At 48.3% G+C, this 18,812-nt stretch overlaps 1 protein-coding gene across 3 annotated transcripts in view; it reads left to right on the top strand.

Annotated features, from left to right (window-relative positions):
• Nucleotides 1–18,812, top strand: part of LOC144798465 (uncharacterized) — a 40,485-nt gene that overhangs the window by 14,065 nt on the left and 7,608 nt on the right. For all 3 annotated transcript variants that reach the window (XM_078669358.1, XM_078669361.1, XM_078669360.1), the window contains exon 3: nucleotides 1,185–1,283. In XM_078669358.1, the coding sequence (XP_078525484.1) occupies nucleotides 1,185–1,283 (99 nt within the window). The remainder of the gene's footprint in view (nucleotides 1–1,184; nucleotides 1,284–18,812) is intronic.

Genomic DNA, 18,812 nt, shown 5'->3' with positions numbered 1-18,812 from the left:
GTAGTCATATGGGCTGTGGAGCATCTGGATGTACATTGTGTAGGTTTGTAACTTCATTCATAGAGCTTGATGGTAAATTATTGATGACCGGTGAAACATTCCTCACTCAGTACTTCCTCTCACCCAAAAGTGTGATTTTGTACTCCGTGCATAGCCAAATTATAGTAGAGTGAAACCCCTCTACAGAGTAGATGAGTACTAAGTTAGCAGAAACTAAATGTAGAGCTCCTTTTTTCAGGTGACTAATAATGCATTTCATCACGGATAGTTAGGAGCCTCTTCAGGTGATCTCTCTTGATAGAAGCCAGTGTTTGAACAAGATAAATCAAGTTTAATCAATGTTGCAGATAAAGTGGTGAAAGACATAAAGCTATGTGAAGGCTTTGAAATGACTCTCTCAGAAAGGCCTTCAAAATAGACAACAGTAGACATGAGGAAAAAAGGATAAGCACCGCTTCTAAAGAAATCGCACTAAGTGACAGAAAACAAATAGTGACGAAACTCTCATCTTATTGTCCAAAGATGCTTTTTAAGTAGCATGGTAAAGGCCCTCCAGCATAGCTGTATAAAGGTATCCTTAAATCATGCTTTCAGGCCACTGAATATATTTGCTTTATGTTTGTATGTTCTTACAACGCATTCCGTTGCAACGCATGCCTTTACCACGCATGCGTTACAACGGAATGGTTTTTCAACGCATAACCCTTTCCTCTAATTCTTGCGTGGTGACGTTGTACATCGTTAAGAGGAAGCGGAAGTTTCTTTCCGTTTCCTCTTAAACGACGCTGATTTCCTGCACTTTCTTACTTGATTTCAGGTGAGGTTTTTGTTTGGGGGGGAGAGCCCCCAAGCCCCCCTTTTTTATTTTGAACCTTTACCACACTTGCCTTTACTACTTATCTCTTAATAAAGGTATGCATGGTAAAGGCTTTCGTGTTAACCACGCATGCGTTGTAATGCATGCGTGGTTAATGCATTCGTGGAAACGGCCGCGTTGTAGTGGCCGTTTCCCTTGCTTTACTAGTTGACAATCATTCACCAATACCAGCTGTAAACACTGAATGTGAAATCAAGAACCAGCTTTATCCTTTCTTTCAAATATGAAATCTCTTGTACTAAATGTCTGTGTTTGGTTAATGTCTATTGTCTCCCTGAGGCTGTGAGTTGTCTTTCCTTATTTGCAGGGCATAGTAATTGGTTTCCAAACATGTGCCAAGGTTCATCCTTTCGCATGCCGGCAGGTACTTGAAGCGTACAAGGGTTGTCTTTCTGATATTGAGCTGGTAAGAACCATGCATCTCTTTCTGTCTCATATTTCAAACTTTCCTCAGCAGTGGTGGTTCACATTTATTAAATGTATTTTACAATTAGATAAAAGTTTACGAGAAAGAAAAGCTAAAATATGTCTAAAGACGTAGGCAGTCTACAATTCCGAAAACAAAACTGTATCAAATAAATGGCCAGTGCAGCTTCCATTCCTCATGTGTATATAACATTTGTTGAAGAAATTTAGAAATTTGTTTAGAAAATTTATTTTGAAGGGGCTTATGATACCAAATGCAACACTTTCTTAAATTTACCATAAAAACAAGTCATTCAACCTTTACTTTCTCCTTTGATTTACTCATGACTTCAGAAGTAATAGAGCACCAACGGAAATGCCACCCTCCAAGACAACTTACATTTAGGAATGTGGGTGTTCAATACAAGACCAGGTCTAAGACCAGGCCCTGGACTCAAGGGGGGAGTGGTACTCGATATCAAACAACAGGCCTGTGTAAAGGCGGGGCTCTGTATCTACAGAATACAGTTACATTGAGGAAAGGTATGCGGCTGAGTCCATATTCTATAGCACACAGCTTACTGTGCTCTAAACTCCTACTGAAATGGTGACTGGCCCGGGCCAGGAGGCAACCGGCACCAGCACTGGTGTGTTGTGTTAAAGGACTACCTCTCCTGTCTGAGGATGGGCCTTCATGAGGCCAACGTGAACAACCCACCCTGACACATGGGTAAGGCAGTGTGATTGCGTTGTAGGGGCAGAGAACCACACATATCCTCTATGCCTAGGACAAGGCCAGGGAGGATCATTGTATTTAGGGGCTGGGTGACACTGAGGCCAGGGTTGATTTAGGCAGCCGGGTAAGGCAATATTCACTGGATCATTGGTTTTGCAGGGCATTTTCTTCGTGGCGTTCCTGCCGCCTTTGAGGTTGTGTGTGTGTGTGTGTGTGTGAATAAGAGTTAGGGTAAGGGTAATGGAACACATTAAAGTTAGGTGTAGAGTTAATGTAAGCATAAAGGATAGATATTGACTTCAGGTTGCGTATATTGTGCCAGTTACGGAACAGTTCTTGATTAATGTTAGTCTTAGGGATAACTTTATGGCTAGAGATGAAGTATGGGCATGATACAGGGTTAGGGTAAAGAATTTTGTTCAGCATACTTTGCTGGAATGAACTAGGTTCAGGTCTGTGAAAAGTGGTGGGTATATTATCCTCCTAGTGTTAGGGGGTTTGGGTTTCGGTTATAGTACATAATAGTAATGGGCAAGTGATAGTGATAGCATTATGGTTAGACATAGGATTTTGGATTTGTGTACCTTACAACAAGAATAAAATCCTACAAAATTATTTTCACATACTTATACAGCATTAACATTTGAAATATCAGTTTCTCACTTTTCTTTTTGTATTTTTTTCCTCTATATTTAATTTCTAAATTTTAACCTAAATACCACTGGCAGGGGACAAGTGTCTTTTGAGCAGACAGGTGCACGAGGTAGTGCTGCCCAAAAGTTCTTTGACACCATAATTCAACTTTGAGTGAATAATTTATGTTGCCTGTGCCACCACAATTGTATAGCACAGAAAAAGAATTGTGTTTAAACTTTATCATAACCAACAGCCATTACACATCCCTCACTTATTTCACAGTACATTGCGTACCAGTGCAAGTGGAAGCTGCACTCCAATAAATGCGCCAATAGCTATGACAAAATATGTGTTTGTTAAGGCATGAAACCTATGAGCTGCACCCTTTAAATGAAATAAAAATAAGCTGTATAAGTTTATAAATGATATTAAGTGTGATGGATCGATATCTGAAATTTAGGTTTTCGTTTGAAGTTTAGCAGTGCCCAGAAGCTGAATGAAGTCGTCACTAGATGGATGAAATTACTTTTTCCGACAGGTTAAAGATCCGCTTTCTGGCAAAGCTCTTAACTTACAAAAGTGGTTACTTCATAGGTCTCTGCTCTAGACAGCGCGTGTGCGCTGCTCTAACCAGCCTGCCCATAGGCTTCCCTTTAGCTGCCCCAATCGTCACTCCATTCGTCCGTGGCATGAATACATCATGCCTCTTCCTGTATTGAACCCCCCCTGAAAGCACCAGCCAATTACTTATCTGTTAACACAGTGGCCATTTTAGGTACTCATTTTGGGAATACTTTTTCCATTGGTTAGAACTACTGTGCACGGTGGTTACAGGCGCACTCTCTCGTTGATCTTGGAAATACTTGTTTTTTTATTGTTATCTTGTGCTTTTATCTCAACACATTATTGGCTCAGGTTTGTTTTCCGTTTGTCGTGTTTCCGTTGTTCAGCAGGTACCCCTTTATGGCAGCTGCTTCATTGATCTAAGGGGTATCGTAAAGAAATTGGAATTTAAACAGCACAATGCCTGTCGTCTAAAAAGCTGTTTTTCTGTAGTGAGAGCATAATTCTGACAATGCCCAATGCTGTGTTGGCTAAAACACCGCTTCTAAGTTGTGAAAATCAAATAGGAGCGCTCAGTCAGATCACATTGGAAGCAAGCCTGCCTATAGGACCTGGCAGTAAGATCATAGATGGGACCAAGCAAGATGTGAAAACATGGGGTACACGCTGCATAGGGCTGCAGTCTTCTCTGCAGGTTTCGTTCTCACCCAGCAGAAACATTCAGTTTACTCGTATACTTTCTTTCTGCTCTCCTCCTTCTGACTCTGCGCACATGTTCATGTTTAACAGCCTGAACACCGTAATAGTAATAATGTATGTTTTCATTTATAGCTCATGTAACTGCATTTTTGTAGTTTCATAGCATTGCCGCAAGTCTTGCAGATAATGTTTTTAACAACCCAGGCACAAATAGATATCACATAGGCCGAGGGCTTTAAGTGGGCTGGGTATTGCTGGTGCGCCCAGCAGTTCTAAAAAGCAAGTGCCGGGACGTGTCCTTAACGGGGTCTCCATTTTTGCCCGCACCCTCCAGGCAGAAACCTCTGTTTTGTCTGATTCCTCTTTTTTGCTGGAATGTCTGCTCTGATCCCGCTGCTTAGGGGAAGTTCCTTGCTACAGGGAAGCATGGGTCTTTTATCATTGCAACATACTCTGCAGAACAGCAATATAATGCAGAGTATATTATTACAGTGTTCACTACAAATGACATTAACTGTCATTGTCCTCTACTAGGGAAGGTTTCTGCCCTTCATGTGCTTGTATACTTCTGCAATTAAGGCAACGATTATGCTTACATGCTGTTGTTGCACAAAAGGACATATGACTTGCCAGGCCACACCAAGGTCACGTTATGCTTTTTTCTTTCTTTTTTTTCTGGCAGTTTATATAGTGTAAACTTGGCCCTAGGGCACTAAAGGGCTTTACATGTAAACCATATATTTTTACATGACAACTGTTCTGCAGGAAGAAATGCTTTGAGTGTGTAATCGAGGTATTGAAGCATATATTTTGTTAAACACCAAGGTTGTTAAAAATAAGTTGTGCAGGAAAAAAAGTTATGAGAGAAAGGCAAGGGCTTTACTTGAATATCCTGCGTTAAACTCAGCAAAAACAGGAGATGGCCTATTTAAACTAACCTTTTCAAATCCTCCCTTTGATAACCAGCCCCCATTGAGAGAGAAAAGACTTAAAAGGAAACAAATTATTTGAAAAGGGCATGGAAATGTTCACCCTCAGATATAGCCAATGGAAATACACACCATTGACAAAGCTGACAACCTGGGCTTGTTGTATCAGCCATGTAACTTGCTGTATTATATATCTGGGTGCAATGACAGCAGCTCCAAAATACTAGTGGGGAGGCACACTATACAGAAGCACATATTTTTTGCTTACATGTTTTAAGCCACATCCGTAATCTTCTTGCCACGCCCCTTTGAGGGACCCACCAGTTTTTTCATACCACTTGAAGCCCTGCATAGGTCTTTCGTCGTAGGCCAGGGTTTATTTAATGAAGCATGCTACAAACAGTAACTTGCTACATTTAATTTTTTTTCTTTCTGAGCATGATGAGCTGTCAACTGTGGTAGACTTTTATGTTTATGGTAATTCAGAATTAGTCGTATCATGTTCGAAATTTGTATAACACGCCCTGGCAGCCGGGGCTGCCGCAAATTGCTGGACTCTTTGTTTCAAATTTTTTGAGGCTAGTCTTGTTCATTATTCTATGATTCTAACTCCTGTGGCCTTGCACCCCTCACACTGCAGTGGAATTGAAAGTGTGAGCATTTCATTGTCCCTTTCCACCGCCCACCTGGGCTCTGCAGGTAGGGCCTTTTCCTGCAAAGTGTGGCCCGCACTGAAGTGACCTCCCACTCCGTGCACTGCCTGGTCAATAAAACATGAGCATTGCCTATTTTTCTCAGAAAGTAAATGTAGGTCAAACGGTTAGTATGTGTATGGAAATGAGTGGCAAACTGTAAGGTACTACACAATAAACATTTTGGTAACTGTCATAGTCATTTTACACTCATTATCTGATCCAATGAATCCTGTTACATATGTTTCTGTTATTTTTTTTTTTTTATAAATTGTTTTTTATTGTGGCGAAGATAAGAATAAGGCACAAAATATACAGTCTTCGACTCAGGTCTCATGGAAACAGCAGGAACAAGAAGCCCCAGAATCAATACACAGCCGTGTATGGCCCACATCCCGGAGGCAGGGCGGCGCAGGAGTAAACATACATATGTAGAGGGAGAAAGTGCAATTGTGCCTCAAAGAACAATAAAACATTGTCCATGTCCACGCCAATTTTCTTGTGTCGCATTCCTACACTACATAACCACTTGAACTTCAACGAACTACCCCAAAGATGACAATTTAGTGCAGGTCCGAACATAGAAGGAGAAATATACAGGGGCCAGCTAGGGCGCAGTCACTAGAATGTTGTGTGTCCTACGGGGAATCTCATCTAATCCAAACATAGCTGTCAGGGAACAGCGGCGTGACTACAAGGGGACGCTGCACCTGCTCAGACACCTCACTCTAGGCCCCCCTCCTCCCCCCCCTCACCCTCACCAGACTCCGAGGACGCAGAGGAAAACAGCTCAGCGCTAGTGGCGTCTGAGTCGTCCTCCCTCATCCCTTCCATACACATAGTTCTCCAGGCGAGTAAGTCATCCTGGAGTTTCTCGTCTCTGCGAGAGCGCTGCATGTGCGTCTCCTCCGCCAAGGTCCATTCCTTGACATCTCGCAGCCAATGAGGAAATTCAGGCGCCCTCTGACCCATCCAGGTAATGGCCACCCGCCTTCTTGCCAACACCAACAGAAGTTGCAGCAGTTTATAAGACAGACCTTTCTTTTTTGGCTTGGGCACTAATGCTAGCAGGCAGGGAAGTGGGTCCAGCTGCAATCTAATATGGGTGGTACGGGTAATGAATACCACCACTCTGCGCCAGAAATCCAGAACCAATGGACATTCCCACGCTAGGTGCAAGAACCCCGCCTTCGCCATCCCACACCTAGGGCAAGTGTGACGTCTATCTGACGATATACGGTGGAGGGAGACAGGTGTCATGTAAGTACGGTGAACAAAATTAAAGTGTATAAGTTTAAAGCGGGCGTTGCAAGACACTTTACGAGTCAACAATCCAATCCGCTTCCTCTGAGCCGGGTCCAATATGATTCCCAGATCCGCCTCCCATGCCGCCCAGGCCGGCGCCAATGGGGGAGTCGAGTCACGGCGCATGGCGGAGTAAAGGAGGGAAATCAGGCGCCTACCTCTCCCACACGACAAGATGACATCCAGTGTATGAGTGAGCTGGGGCGCCTCTGGGAATGGGGGCCACGTCGTCCTGGCCACCTCCCTAAGACCGCCATAGTGTAGATACTGGCCCTCCACAAGATTAAAGGAGTCCCTGGCTCTCTCAAAAGTTATGAAGGAGTCGTCTGGGTAGAGATCTGCCAGGGTCTCGCAGCCGCCTGAGCGCCATTCCCTAAAAGACATATTCTTCTCCAGTGCGAGCACCGGGGCCAGGATCCAAAGTGGGAGCTCCCTATGGAACGGCGCGCGGCGCAGAATCTTCTCAACGAAGCGCTGCCAAATGTCGGCTGTGTGCTTCACCACATAGGGCAGGGAATCGTCGGCGCCCCGACCCTGCATCAAGGCCTCTTGCAGGTCCCCTGCAGGAGCCACGCCTGCAAGTAGTGCCAGCTCCCAGTTCTCGTGGTCAGCAAACCACCGGGCGGCCGGGAGAAGCTGTGCCGCGTAGTAGTACAAGTCAAACTTTGGGGCCTCGAGACCACCTTCGTCCCAGCACCTCGTCACCGTATGCAAAGCGACCCTGCTTCGGCCACCCGCCCAGAGTAGGGAGGCGAGGAGCGAGTTCAGGGTACGGAACACTCGGGGCGGCAGCGGACACAGAGTATTCTGCAACACATAAAGGACTCTGGGGAGCATCACCATCTTGGCGACTGCCAGCCGCCCCATGAGGGAGAGGGGAAGTGTATTCCAGAAGGCAATGGATTTACCGAGGGCTGCAAGGATCCTGTCTATATTGTGCGCCAGGAGGGCTTCGTCAGAAGCCGCTACTTGAATACCCAAGTAGCGAAACGCCACCCGTTCACATCTGAGGCCGGAATACTGGTGATCCATGTCTGGGACCGGGACAGCGTCCGTCAAAGGAAACACCAGAGACTTGTTGACATTCATACGCAGCCCAGAGGCCGCACCAAAATGGTCCAATAGTCTCATTAAGACGGGGAGGGCTTTCACCGGGGAAGTCAAGTAAAAGAGCGCATCATCCGCGTAAAGCGAGATAACATTCGTAGTATCCCCCACCACTATGCCCCAGTCCTGGAGGTCCCTACGGGCAACAACTGCGAGGGGCTCAATGGCAAGGGCGAATAAGAGGGGGGAAAGGGGGCAACCCTGACGGGTACCTCTCCCCAATGACCATTCATTGGATCGGGCCGACCCCAATCGCACCGAGGCACGGGGCGCCTTGTAGAGTATCCGGATCCAGTTGCAAAATCCAGGGCCGAACCCCAGTTTCAGGAGCACGTGGAGAAGATAATCCCAGTGCACCGTATCAAAGGCTTTGGCCAGGTCAACAGAGACCAGTACGCAGGGACCCTCACGTCCTCGCACCTCATGCAAAATGTGGTTTAGACGGCGCAGGTTCATCGCCGTATTGCGGCCCGGTATGAAACCACACTGGTCGGGATGGACGAGGTGGGACATGTGTGGGGCCAGGCGATTGGCCAGCATTTTAGTAAGGATTTTTGCATCCGAGTTGATCAATGTGATAGGCCGATAAGCCGCGGGGTCCGTTTTGTCACCACCCGGCTTCAAAATCATACACACCTCACCCTGATTCATGGAAGGCGGGAGGTCGCCAGTACGCAGAGCCTCGTTATAGACTTGTAAGAGTGGGGGGGCCAGGATATCTCCAAAGGCCTGATAAAACTCAGCCGGGTATCCATCTCCACCAGGCGTCCTGGCTCGGGGGAGGGCGGCTATCGCCGCGGCAACCTCACCCAGCGTCAGTTTAATATCGAGTTCCTTCGCGACAGCTTCCGGCAGGGTCCGTAGGGGGAGACCCTCAAGATATGATTGGTAGGTGTCCGCCGATATGGACGGATCAGCGGCATACACAATTTGCAGATGACTGCGAAGGACTGTAAGAACATCCGCCTCCGAGTGGACCATAGTGCCACTGGGGTTCCGTAGGGCCACGATTCGTTCAGGCGTGAACTCCCGCCGTAGAATCCAGGCCAATAATCGGCCCGACTTGTCCCCTTCACGGTGTAGGCGCTGCCTATATTGGCCCAGCGTAAATTTATCAAGTCGCGTTAATACGTCGTGGATGGATACCAGGGCAAGACCCTCCGCCCGTTGATCTAACGCGGTCGGATCAGGCTGGGATTGGGCGCGCAGGAGTGCATCCTCCGCGGTTCGCAAGTCAGAGAGCAACTGCTTCCTGACCCCGTACGATAAGCCCATACACGCCCCACGTACGACTGCCTTAAGAGCCTCCCATCGGGTGGAGTAGGACAGGTCATTCCCCGTCCAATTGAGTTCCAAGTAGTCAGAGAGCGATGTAGCCACATGATCTCTGGCCACCTGATCCTGGAGCAGATCAGGCGGCAGTCGCCACGTGCGTGGCCGCGACGCTCGATCAGGCCATTGCGCCACGCACGTAACCGGGGCATGATCCGACAGATATCGGGCTTGGTGTGTGACCGTCAATACGAGCGAGGAAGGAAGGTTAGCTGCGAGGACCCGGTCTAGCCTACTGTGTGTACCGTGTGTCGGAGTATAGCATGTGTAAAGCTTCTGTGCGGGGTGGCAAGTACGCCACACGTCCGTTGCCCCAAGATTGTGCATCACTTCCCGTAAGCGCGCCGTCATGCGGGGCTTAGTGCCCACTCTGGGCGGGTGACGGTCCAGCTCATGGTGCAACACGCAGTTAAAGTCCCCGAACCAAGGAGGGGCGCGTCTAAACCCGGAGCCACAACATCTTGCATCTGGGAGAAGAACGCCGGATCATCAATATTCGGGGCATATGTATTCAGAAGCAGGAGGTCTTTGTCATCTAATTTGATTCTCGCCAAGATGTACCTGCCTTCAATATCAGCGTCAATATATTGAACAGCACAGGGTATCCCTGGGGCCACCCAAATAAGAACCCCCCTAGCATATGTAGAATATGAGGAATGGAAAACCTGACCCCTCCACTTCCTAGCTAGGCGTTGTGCGCCTTCCTCATCCAGGTGTGTCTCCTGTAAACAAGCAATCGAAACCCCATGGCGTCTGAGGAAGGTGAGGACCCTGTGTCTCTTGGTGCACGTGCCCAAGCCACGCACGTTCCATGTTAAAAACTTAAATCCCATGGCCAATGCATACGCCCAGACGGGCTACAGTGTAGGCGCAATTCAGACCACCCCGTAGCGACCCATGCCACTTTTAACTCCAGGGAAGCAGCTTGGAGATCAAGCTTCCCACAAATCGGAACCAATACGCACATAATGTAAATGTCATCCGTTTCACAATCCCAACCCCACCCCCCAACAACCCCAAAACATGAAACTTTTGCAAGAACACCCTCCCCCCCACCACCCACGAGCAATAGGATAGCAACAACCAAAAACGCCACCCCGCCCTTCCCCCGCCAGTGCCAGGACGTGCACAGCCACCCCACACCACACATCCCACACTCACTCACACAAAGCAACACAACCCCACCCACCCAACCACCCAGCTCCCCGAAAGACCAAGGTATCTGAGAAGAACACCCTGGCATCACCCCAGCCGCAACAGTAAGGTAAACATGACAATAGTGAAGTCTACTTCAGACCCCCCACAGCGCACATGACCCAAAGTAAATCACAAGGTACCGACCAGGGATCGGAAGGTCCCGATGACAGTGTTGGACCGCTACGGGTCATAGGTTCACAGGTGAGAGGAGCCCCGCTCACCCGAGTAAACACAGAAAAGCGCCACAGTTAGTTGAAGCAAGGATCATTCCGACTCCCGCGCCGATGCAGCAGTCTCGGGGACCACCGAGGCCGTAGAGGCCGTGTCCCGCAGTATGTCCTGCAAAGTGTCCGGCACCAGGACGTCGCCAGGAGCAGCCGCCCCTGACGGGCTCGAGCCAGCCCTCGCCGGCGAGGTATTCATGAGGATGGCTCCATCCGGACCCACCGTGGGCCGAGCCTCAGGGGAGCTCCGGGACCTGGAGCGACGATTTCTCCTACCACGACGCCGTCTCTGCGGCCTGGTACCCCAAGTGTCACGCGAGCCCCCTCGTTCTCCCGGGGGCAGGTCATCCCCTCTGATCTCCAGCCACTCCCAGACCTCCGCAGGCGTCTCAAAGAAATGTGCCCTGCCCTGGGCGAGCACCTTCAGCTTGGCAGGATACAGGAGCATGTACTGAAGCTGCATATCGCGGAGTTTTTGTTTAACCCCCAAGAAGGATTTCCTCTGCTCCTGCACTTGTTGGGTATAATCCGGGTATATGGAGATGCGACAGTTCTCTATCATGTGGGGCCCCGTCTCCCTCGCCGCCTTGAGGATACAGTCGCGGTCCTTGTAATTCAGAATTTTCGCAATGATGGCTCTAGGAGCCTCTCCCGGCCTCGGAGGGGGCACCAAGGCTCTGTGCGCCCGTTCCACAATGAAGACGTTGGACAATCCAGTCGGACACAAGCGCTCACGGATCCAGGTCTCTAGGAAGCGCTCAGGGTTCCCCGCCTCCAGCCGTTCCGGCACTCCCAGTACTCGTATGTTGCTCCGACGCGCCCGTCCCTCCGCATCCTCAGCGCGCCGTTCTAGTGCCCGGGTAGTAGAGGAGAGCTGGGCAAGTGACTTTTGTAGGGAAGCGACCTCCCCCTGCAGCTGAGTGATGTTGCCCTCCGCATCCGAGACCTTGTCCGCGACGTTGCGAAGGTCCGTTCTCAGGAGGTTGACATCGATTGAGACTGTCTCAATCTGGTGTTCCAAGGCCGCATGGGAACCCTGAATAGCCTTTAGGAGTTCAGCTCTGGTCGGTTCCGGCGGCTCCTCACCCCCGTCGTCAGGGCCCGTCTGCCGCGTGATCCTCTGTGGTAGATGGCGGGGGGTGGTGTATTGGACGATCGTATTGGGTTGGGAGGCCTTCGAGCTCCGACCCGTGCGGCCCGCCATGGTGAGCAGCTCAAGTCCGTTTGGCCCAAAGTGCGCGCTCCCAGTCCAGCCGAGCAAGGAGGGCCCCCCCCGAACCGGGCGAAGTCAGGGATGGCAGACGTCTCCCGCAGCACACAGGCAACACGATACCAGTGGGTCAATGGAGCCGGGAGGCCAAACAACGCAGGGGCAGCACTCGGCCACCGCCCCGCAACGGGGGTCAGGATATGGGATGCCACCCAGGGAGCAATGGGCAAGGCCAGTAGGAACACGGGCTGCAGCGTCGCCTCACCTCTAGTACTCACAGTTGGCAGTCCACCAGGGGATCCCCCAGGCCCCGCAGATCCGGGCCGAGAGGAACAGGGGCGTTCTTCGCCTCCAATCGCCGCAAACTCCCCAGAGGCAGCTCGGCACAGGCCCCAAGATGGCGGGTGTGTGGGGGGGGATGGGCCCCGTCCAACAATGGGCCCAGCGACGCTGTCCTAGAGTCCCCCCCCGGAGGCAGCAGGGCCGCGAGGAGCCAAAGGAGCAGACAGGTCGGGGCTTGGCAGGGGGAGGGAAGCAGGCCCCCAGTCTGTGCAAGGGTCCGCAACGACGTCGGGTCCAGCCAGGCACACAGCCGCTCAGGGGCTCCGGCGGTCACCAAGCGCCGCAAATCAAGGCAAATGCAGGTGGGGCTCGCAGCCTCCCCCCACCAGGTGTGCCGCCACTTCAGGTCCGGATCGCGGCACCCGGCAACGGTAGGAGAGACAGGGGGGAGGGGGTCCAGAGCTCCGACCCAGGGCCGGTATTTAGGATGGACGGCGCCCCCGTCCAGGCTTCCTCCGCCCCACGCAGCAGCAGGGTCACAGCACTGCCGCTCCCCGAACACAGGCAGGGTCTCGGCGGGCACCAGGGGGCTCGTCCCGGTCAGAAGCCCCGGGCAGCGCACCCGTATTCCGGCCTCACCACGCAGGCCCAGACCCCGGTGCAGCGTGATTCACCACGCCGACTCCGCCCTCAGGAGCACTCTGGTCAGCGTTTGAAGCGGGGCGCCGGTCGTGGGTCCGTTTTTTTAGGCTCAAGTGACCCAGCGGGGTCACAGCTCCACTCGACAAGCCTGTCCAGCGACCAGGGGAGCCAGGGCAGGATCAGCGACAGGATGATGCTGGTCTTCGGGACGGAGCTGGAGGAGCTCACGTCCTGTCGGCCATGCTGCTTGGCCACGCCCCTATGTTTCTGTTATTATATTGATTATACCGTAATTGCATTTACATGTGATTTTTCTAGGATTACCTTCGTGGGCATTCTTCCAAGGGCAGGATGACATATTGAACATTTAGTGACACCCATATTTTCTGCATCTACAAATCAGTCAACTGCCCCCACACCGTGGTCAAAACACACACAGCCATTTTGTTTGTCGGGAATGCTGCTACCACCAATTCATAAACTACAATGTCTGCTTGCTCATTCAATCTTGCTCTCTGTCTCACTCTGAGAACACGGAAGAGAACACATATGCCCTTGTACAGGCAAAGCATTGCAGCACTATTTGGTATCTCTCTGATGCTAAACCACGCAGCTGGATAAAGTCATGTTTTTTAGGCCTCAGCTCTAGACGGAGCATATGGGCTGTCTCAAACCGAGACATGCTGCATCTACTGGATGGGCTTTAGCCTGCCCATGGGCTTCCAATTTGCTGCCACCATCATCACTCTTCAGTTATATCCACATATTCCAGAGCACGCGATGCCACATATTTCCTCTACACAGCTTCACACCATGCCATACAATTCCACAACAAACAATTCCAATCTAACACATCACTCACTCCCTTGCACTATCATCAACCCTGTCATCACTTCCCTACACACCCACTGCCTCTCTCATCTCTCCCTCAGACTCCCAATACCCCCTCTCATCTTACAATACCGCTGATCTCTCCCTCCCTCACGCTCCCTGTCTTCTCTCTATACTGCCTGCTCACATCGGCTGCCTTCCTGTACCTCCTCACGCTCTTCACTGGTCCACCTCTCGCCTCCCCCCTATTATTGGTGCCCCTTCCACTTGTACCTCTATCTCTCTCTCTCTTACTCTCTCTCACTGCTCTCTCTCGCTCTCTCATGCACTCTTCCTGCCTCTCTCATACGGTTCACTTGAGTTCTCAAGCACAGTTTCCATACCATGCCTTTTCACAAATTTATGTCCCTCAAACCCACACTCTCCTCTTATTCTTTAACTGTTTTACTTTCCTGCATACATATGTGCCCCCACTTTATGCATCTATGGCCTCCTTTCCCTTTCTTTCTCACATACACTTTCTGCTCCTCTATCTCAAATTTCTGTCCCTCAAACCCACACTCTCCTCTTATTCTTCAGGTGTTTTCCGCATACACGTGTTCCCGTTTATGCATCTGTGGCCTGCTCTCCCCTTCTTTCTCACATACTCTTTCTGCTCTTCTATCTCAAATTCAATCACCATTTCCTGCACAAACTACCTATCCCTCTCTATCATCCATTTCTATCTATTTTGTGCTCTCACCCCTATCTATTCACAATGAACCGCAATTCCACTACACAAATACACCACACACTTCCACCCCACACCATTTCAAAACTAACAACTTGAATACAACCAACATAATTCCACTGGACACCACATACATCCACTACACTCCAAACCAAAAAACATAAGTAAAAGACATTGTCATTTACGTCTATAGCTCTAACCCGTGCAAATTCAAGACCTATTGTAAAATCATGCAAGCTAATATATGTGAAGGTCTCTGCTCATTGGCTGGGGGTATGACAATGGTGATTAAGTTGATCAGTGGCTAACAAAAGCAAGACAATGAAAGGCTCAGATTAGATGAATAGTTTAGAGAAATGCACCAGCACCAAAAAAAGGGGGAAGAAAGGTGTCTGAGAATATGTCAGTCACAACAGCAGTCCCAGCTCTAGCTAGTTACTCTAACACTTTACACTGGTATTGCATGTATGTATGCATAGATATTTCTATAATCTGAACTTCAGAAATATTGGAGTGTTGATAGATGGGCCAGCCCATCAAATAATGAACTCCATTTGGGCAGGACAGTGGAAGCATGTACTCCACTGACCTGGTAGCCATACAGCTCACCGTATTGAGGGATTTCTGACAGCCTGAAAATCCCATAATAGGTTGTAGGACTTCAGTCAATAATATTAAAAGTTGGGGAAAAGTCCAGCTGGCACAACTGCAGGGTCAGCTTTGACATCGAAGTGAACAGATTGGTTGAGTTACATTGCTGCAATTTCACACTGGTTCAAGAGCAGTTATTGCGCAAGAGGAAATTCTTGTTGAGTTTTCCTGTAGCTGGATAGTAATTTCTTTATTTTTTTAAAATTCTTTTTATTGAGTTTTCAACACATTTAAGATCACACTACTGTATCACTGCATAGCACTCCATCCCATGCCCCCCTTGCACAACATCCCATTTAGTTCTGGAATACCATGAAGTAGATGTCAGTTAAGTCTGCTGTTACCAATCCGGTTCACTATAGATGGATATGTGCCATGGACAACTGTGCACATTCCACCAAGAACTTCCTATGGGTGGCCAGCTCTGGGTGTTTTGGGCTGTACTTTCCACTGTCCCCAGATTCAATCATACTTTTGTGGTTACCCTCTGGATCTGTACACTGCTTCCACAGCCAAAGAGCAGTTATACCATCCCTCTTGGCTACTTTGAGATTGTGGGGGGCCTGCCTCTCCAATGGCCCGCTTTGTGACGTTTAGCAAAAACACAACTGGTCCCAATCATCAGTTTTTGTCCCCTTACCCATCCCATCCCAGAAATACTTCCATGATAGCCAATGTGGGATTGTGTTCTATCAGAAGTCAGCATACCCTTTGTAGGTTAGGGTATTGCAGGATCCAGTACACCTGAATCACCTGGCATTTCCATACCACATGCATGAAGGAGCTTCTGGTCTGTCCATAACGAAAATATTCAGGGCAGCTGTCCCTCCCCATCCTTCACAGCCTCTCAGGGGTTTAATATATTCTTTAACCTGGTCTAATCTCAGGTGAGGCAATATTACCCATTTTCGGCTGCCATTGTTTACCTTAATCCATTTGTCATCATCCAAGGGCTGCAGGTCTGACTCATATCTTTCCTGCAATTTGTTTAGCCGGTCTGGGACATTTAGCACCAGAATTCTGTATAAGCAAGATCTGCCTTTCCTACCAATAGCTAACATCATGAGTCAGATTTCTAATGGACTGTACTATTGTGAGCGCTGTTATGTGGCCTGTGTGCCTAACCAGTGCATGTCCGCACAGTAGGTGAATAAATAACTGGGATCTCTGTAAATCCTCTTTAGCTTCAAGTTGGTCGTAGAACATCATATGGTATGTCTGCCAGATGTCTCCCTATTTACAGATCCCAAACTTATCTCAGGGCCCATCAGCCCTACCGTTTCCGTTGGGCATGTACCCATGCACAACAGCTTCTTCCTAGTAGGCAACCTCCAGTTAATCAATGGAATGGCTGTACCAGCTAAAATGGCTGGAATAGTGGGCAGGAGAAACTCCCCATACAGCCAAAACTCTGGTGCTTACCCGGTAAAGGGAGTCTGCTTAAGTTTCGTGGCTGGGTCCCCCGGTCCCCAAAGATCCAGTCATTAACCGCCAGCAGCTGAGCTGAGCTGCCCAGTATTATAGTCTGATGTCTACTGCCCCTAGTCTGCCATCACAAAGGATTGAATGCACTCCTTATGAGAGATTCATGGCACCGGTCCTCCCTACTTGTAGCTATTGATGTTGAACTGTAGGGTTGTAAACCAAAGGGTAAGGATTTTCTGGAGGTAGTGTGGCAAAACATGCAACAGCTGTGGCAATGCCACCATTTTGAAGAGGGCTATACAACCTCATCATGGAAGGAAGCAACAGTGGTCTCAATCTTTAAAGAAAGGTGCAAAACGTGACCTGGCATGCCAAAGGCCCATTTAGTTGATAGATGCCACAGATAAGGTTTTGGGCAGAGTCCTCCTTGCACGCTTGAAAGATTGGGCAACAGAAAATTGGATTCTGTCCAATACTCAATATGGTTTTAGGAGAGGGCGGGGTACAACTGAACAATATCTTAATTCATCTTTAATCATTAATAAGCACAGAAGGTCCTTGAAGAGTTCTATCCATCTGGCCTTCATGGACCTATCTGGTGCTTTTGACACTGTCAACCGAGATAAATTATGGGCTATGTTGGAAGGTATGGGTGTGGAAAAAGCGTTAGTAACCCTACTCCCCAGTCGTCACTCCGGTACAACAGTCATAGTAAGATATGGCAGTAAAGGAGAAAAAACACATACTTAGATGCCTGTCAGGTTTTAGCACATTACACAGAAAAGGTAAGTAACTTCTCATACTTGGGCAATCTTTTTAGCAAACTGTTGAGATGGGAACCTCTTTTAACCATAAGGGCACAGCAGACAAGTAGGGTGATGGATGTACTATTCCGTTTTGCTTCTAAATTGGGGACAACTTTTTGTCTTTATTGCATTGTCCCTAGGGAGCTGGGGGTCTTGTTCTTTTTCCTGTTTGAAAATTAATAAAAGATTTAAACCATACATTGGGGCACAAGCCTGTGAAGGAACTAATTACCCTTTATAGCCAAATGTCTCTCTATTGCCAGGTATGGAGCTGGGGTTTGGGGCTACGCTAAAAACCAACAGTTTGTAGGAATCGAAAATAAATTCATGAAAAGATTACTGATGCTCCCAAAAAGTGTTCCTACCTCTTTTGCCATACAGAACTTAACTAGAATTTATGGAAGACCGTATAGGCAGTGCCCCTTTTCTTCTATAGGCCAAGATAGGGACCTCTGAGGATTTAATACTTTCATGTGATGTTATTAAAGATTCCCAAAAATCAGACAATGTTTTAAAGGTTCCATGGTTTTAATATTTAGAGAGGATTTACCATGAGATTGGTCTGGAATACTTTATTGAAAACCCCGAAGGAATTCCTCTAAATGTCAAAGGAGTTTTCAAGGAGGCATACTGTTCCAGGGGCAATAGGCTTATTAGTTACCAACATGACAATATTGGAGTCCCCTGTTTGCTTCCTGCCCCTGCACAATGTTATCTATTTATTTCTAATAAGTTCCAGTTCTGATTTTATCTAACCAGGTTCTGTTTATGCACTGTGCACTTAGTTGCCGGCATTTCCTCGCCAAGGAGGGTGATCAAACAAGGTTATGCTCTGCCCATGTGATAATGTCTCAGTTTAAAGAACTATGGACTTTGTATTATTTTGCACATTGTATAAATCAGAGAGAACTAGATTCTGCTGCCATTACTAAGAAATACTCACTCTTGCTCGTATTGATGGTTTTAATTTCTTACCGTCTTTGGCTACGGCTGAAATCTGTATTGCAGTAGCTAATTACATAAGAGACTCCATTGCGATCAGATAGCCTTAGGAGTAAAATCTGAACAGAGATTTTACCTTTTTATGATGAATTGTGTATGTATTGTATTTTAATCATATTAATTTGTAAATTTTTTCATGGTTCTCTGAGTTGAAATAAAGTTATTCTTGACTTGACTGGCTCTATACTCCATTATGATCGGGGGGAGATCTATCTCACCATATTTCCCTTAATTTTGCGTGTCAACGGGGTCATATTCCTGTCCCAGCTTTCCTATGGGTCTCATGTGTTAGAAATTGGGTTTCTGGTTGGCAAAAGAATGCAGCCTGTCCAAGCAGAAGCAGTAATCCTAGTCAGGGTAAGCTAGATCCACACTAAAAGATAACCTGTGTTCACCCTCTGGTAGCTTGGCACAGAGCAGTGAGGCTTATATAAAGAGGCAATGTGTAAAGTGTTTGTGCAACACACAAACACACAGCAACAGAAAGAATACCCCACAAAAAGACTCCATACACGTTTAGAAATACTAAC

Source organism: Lissotriton helveticus, chromosome 12, assembly GCF_964261635.1.
Source record: "Lissotriton helveticus chromosome 12, aLisHel1.1, whole genome shotgun sequence".
Classification (NCBI taxonomy): domain Eukaryota; kingdom Metazoa; phylum Chordata; class Amphibia; order Caudata; family Salamandridae; genus Lissotriton; species Lissotriton helveticus.
This window is presented reverse-complemented; position numbering and strand designations above follow the sequence as displayed.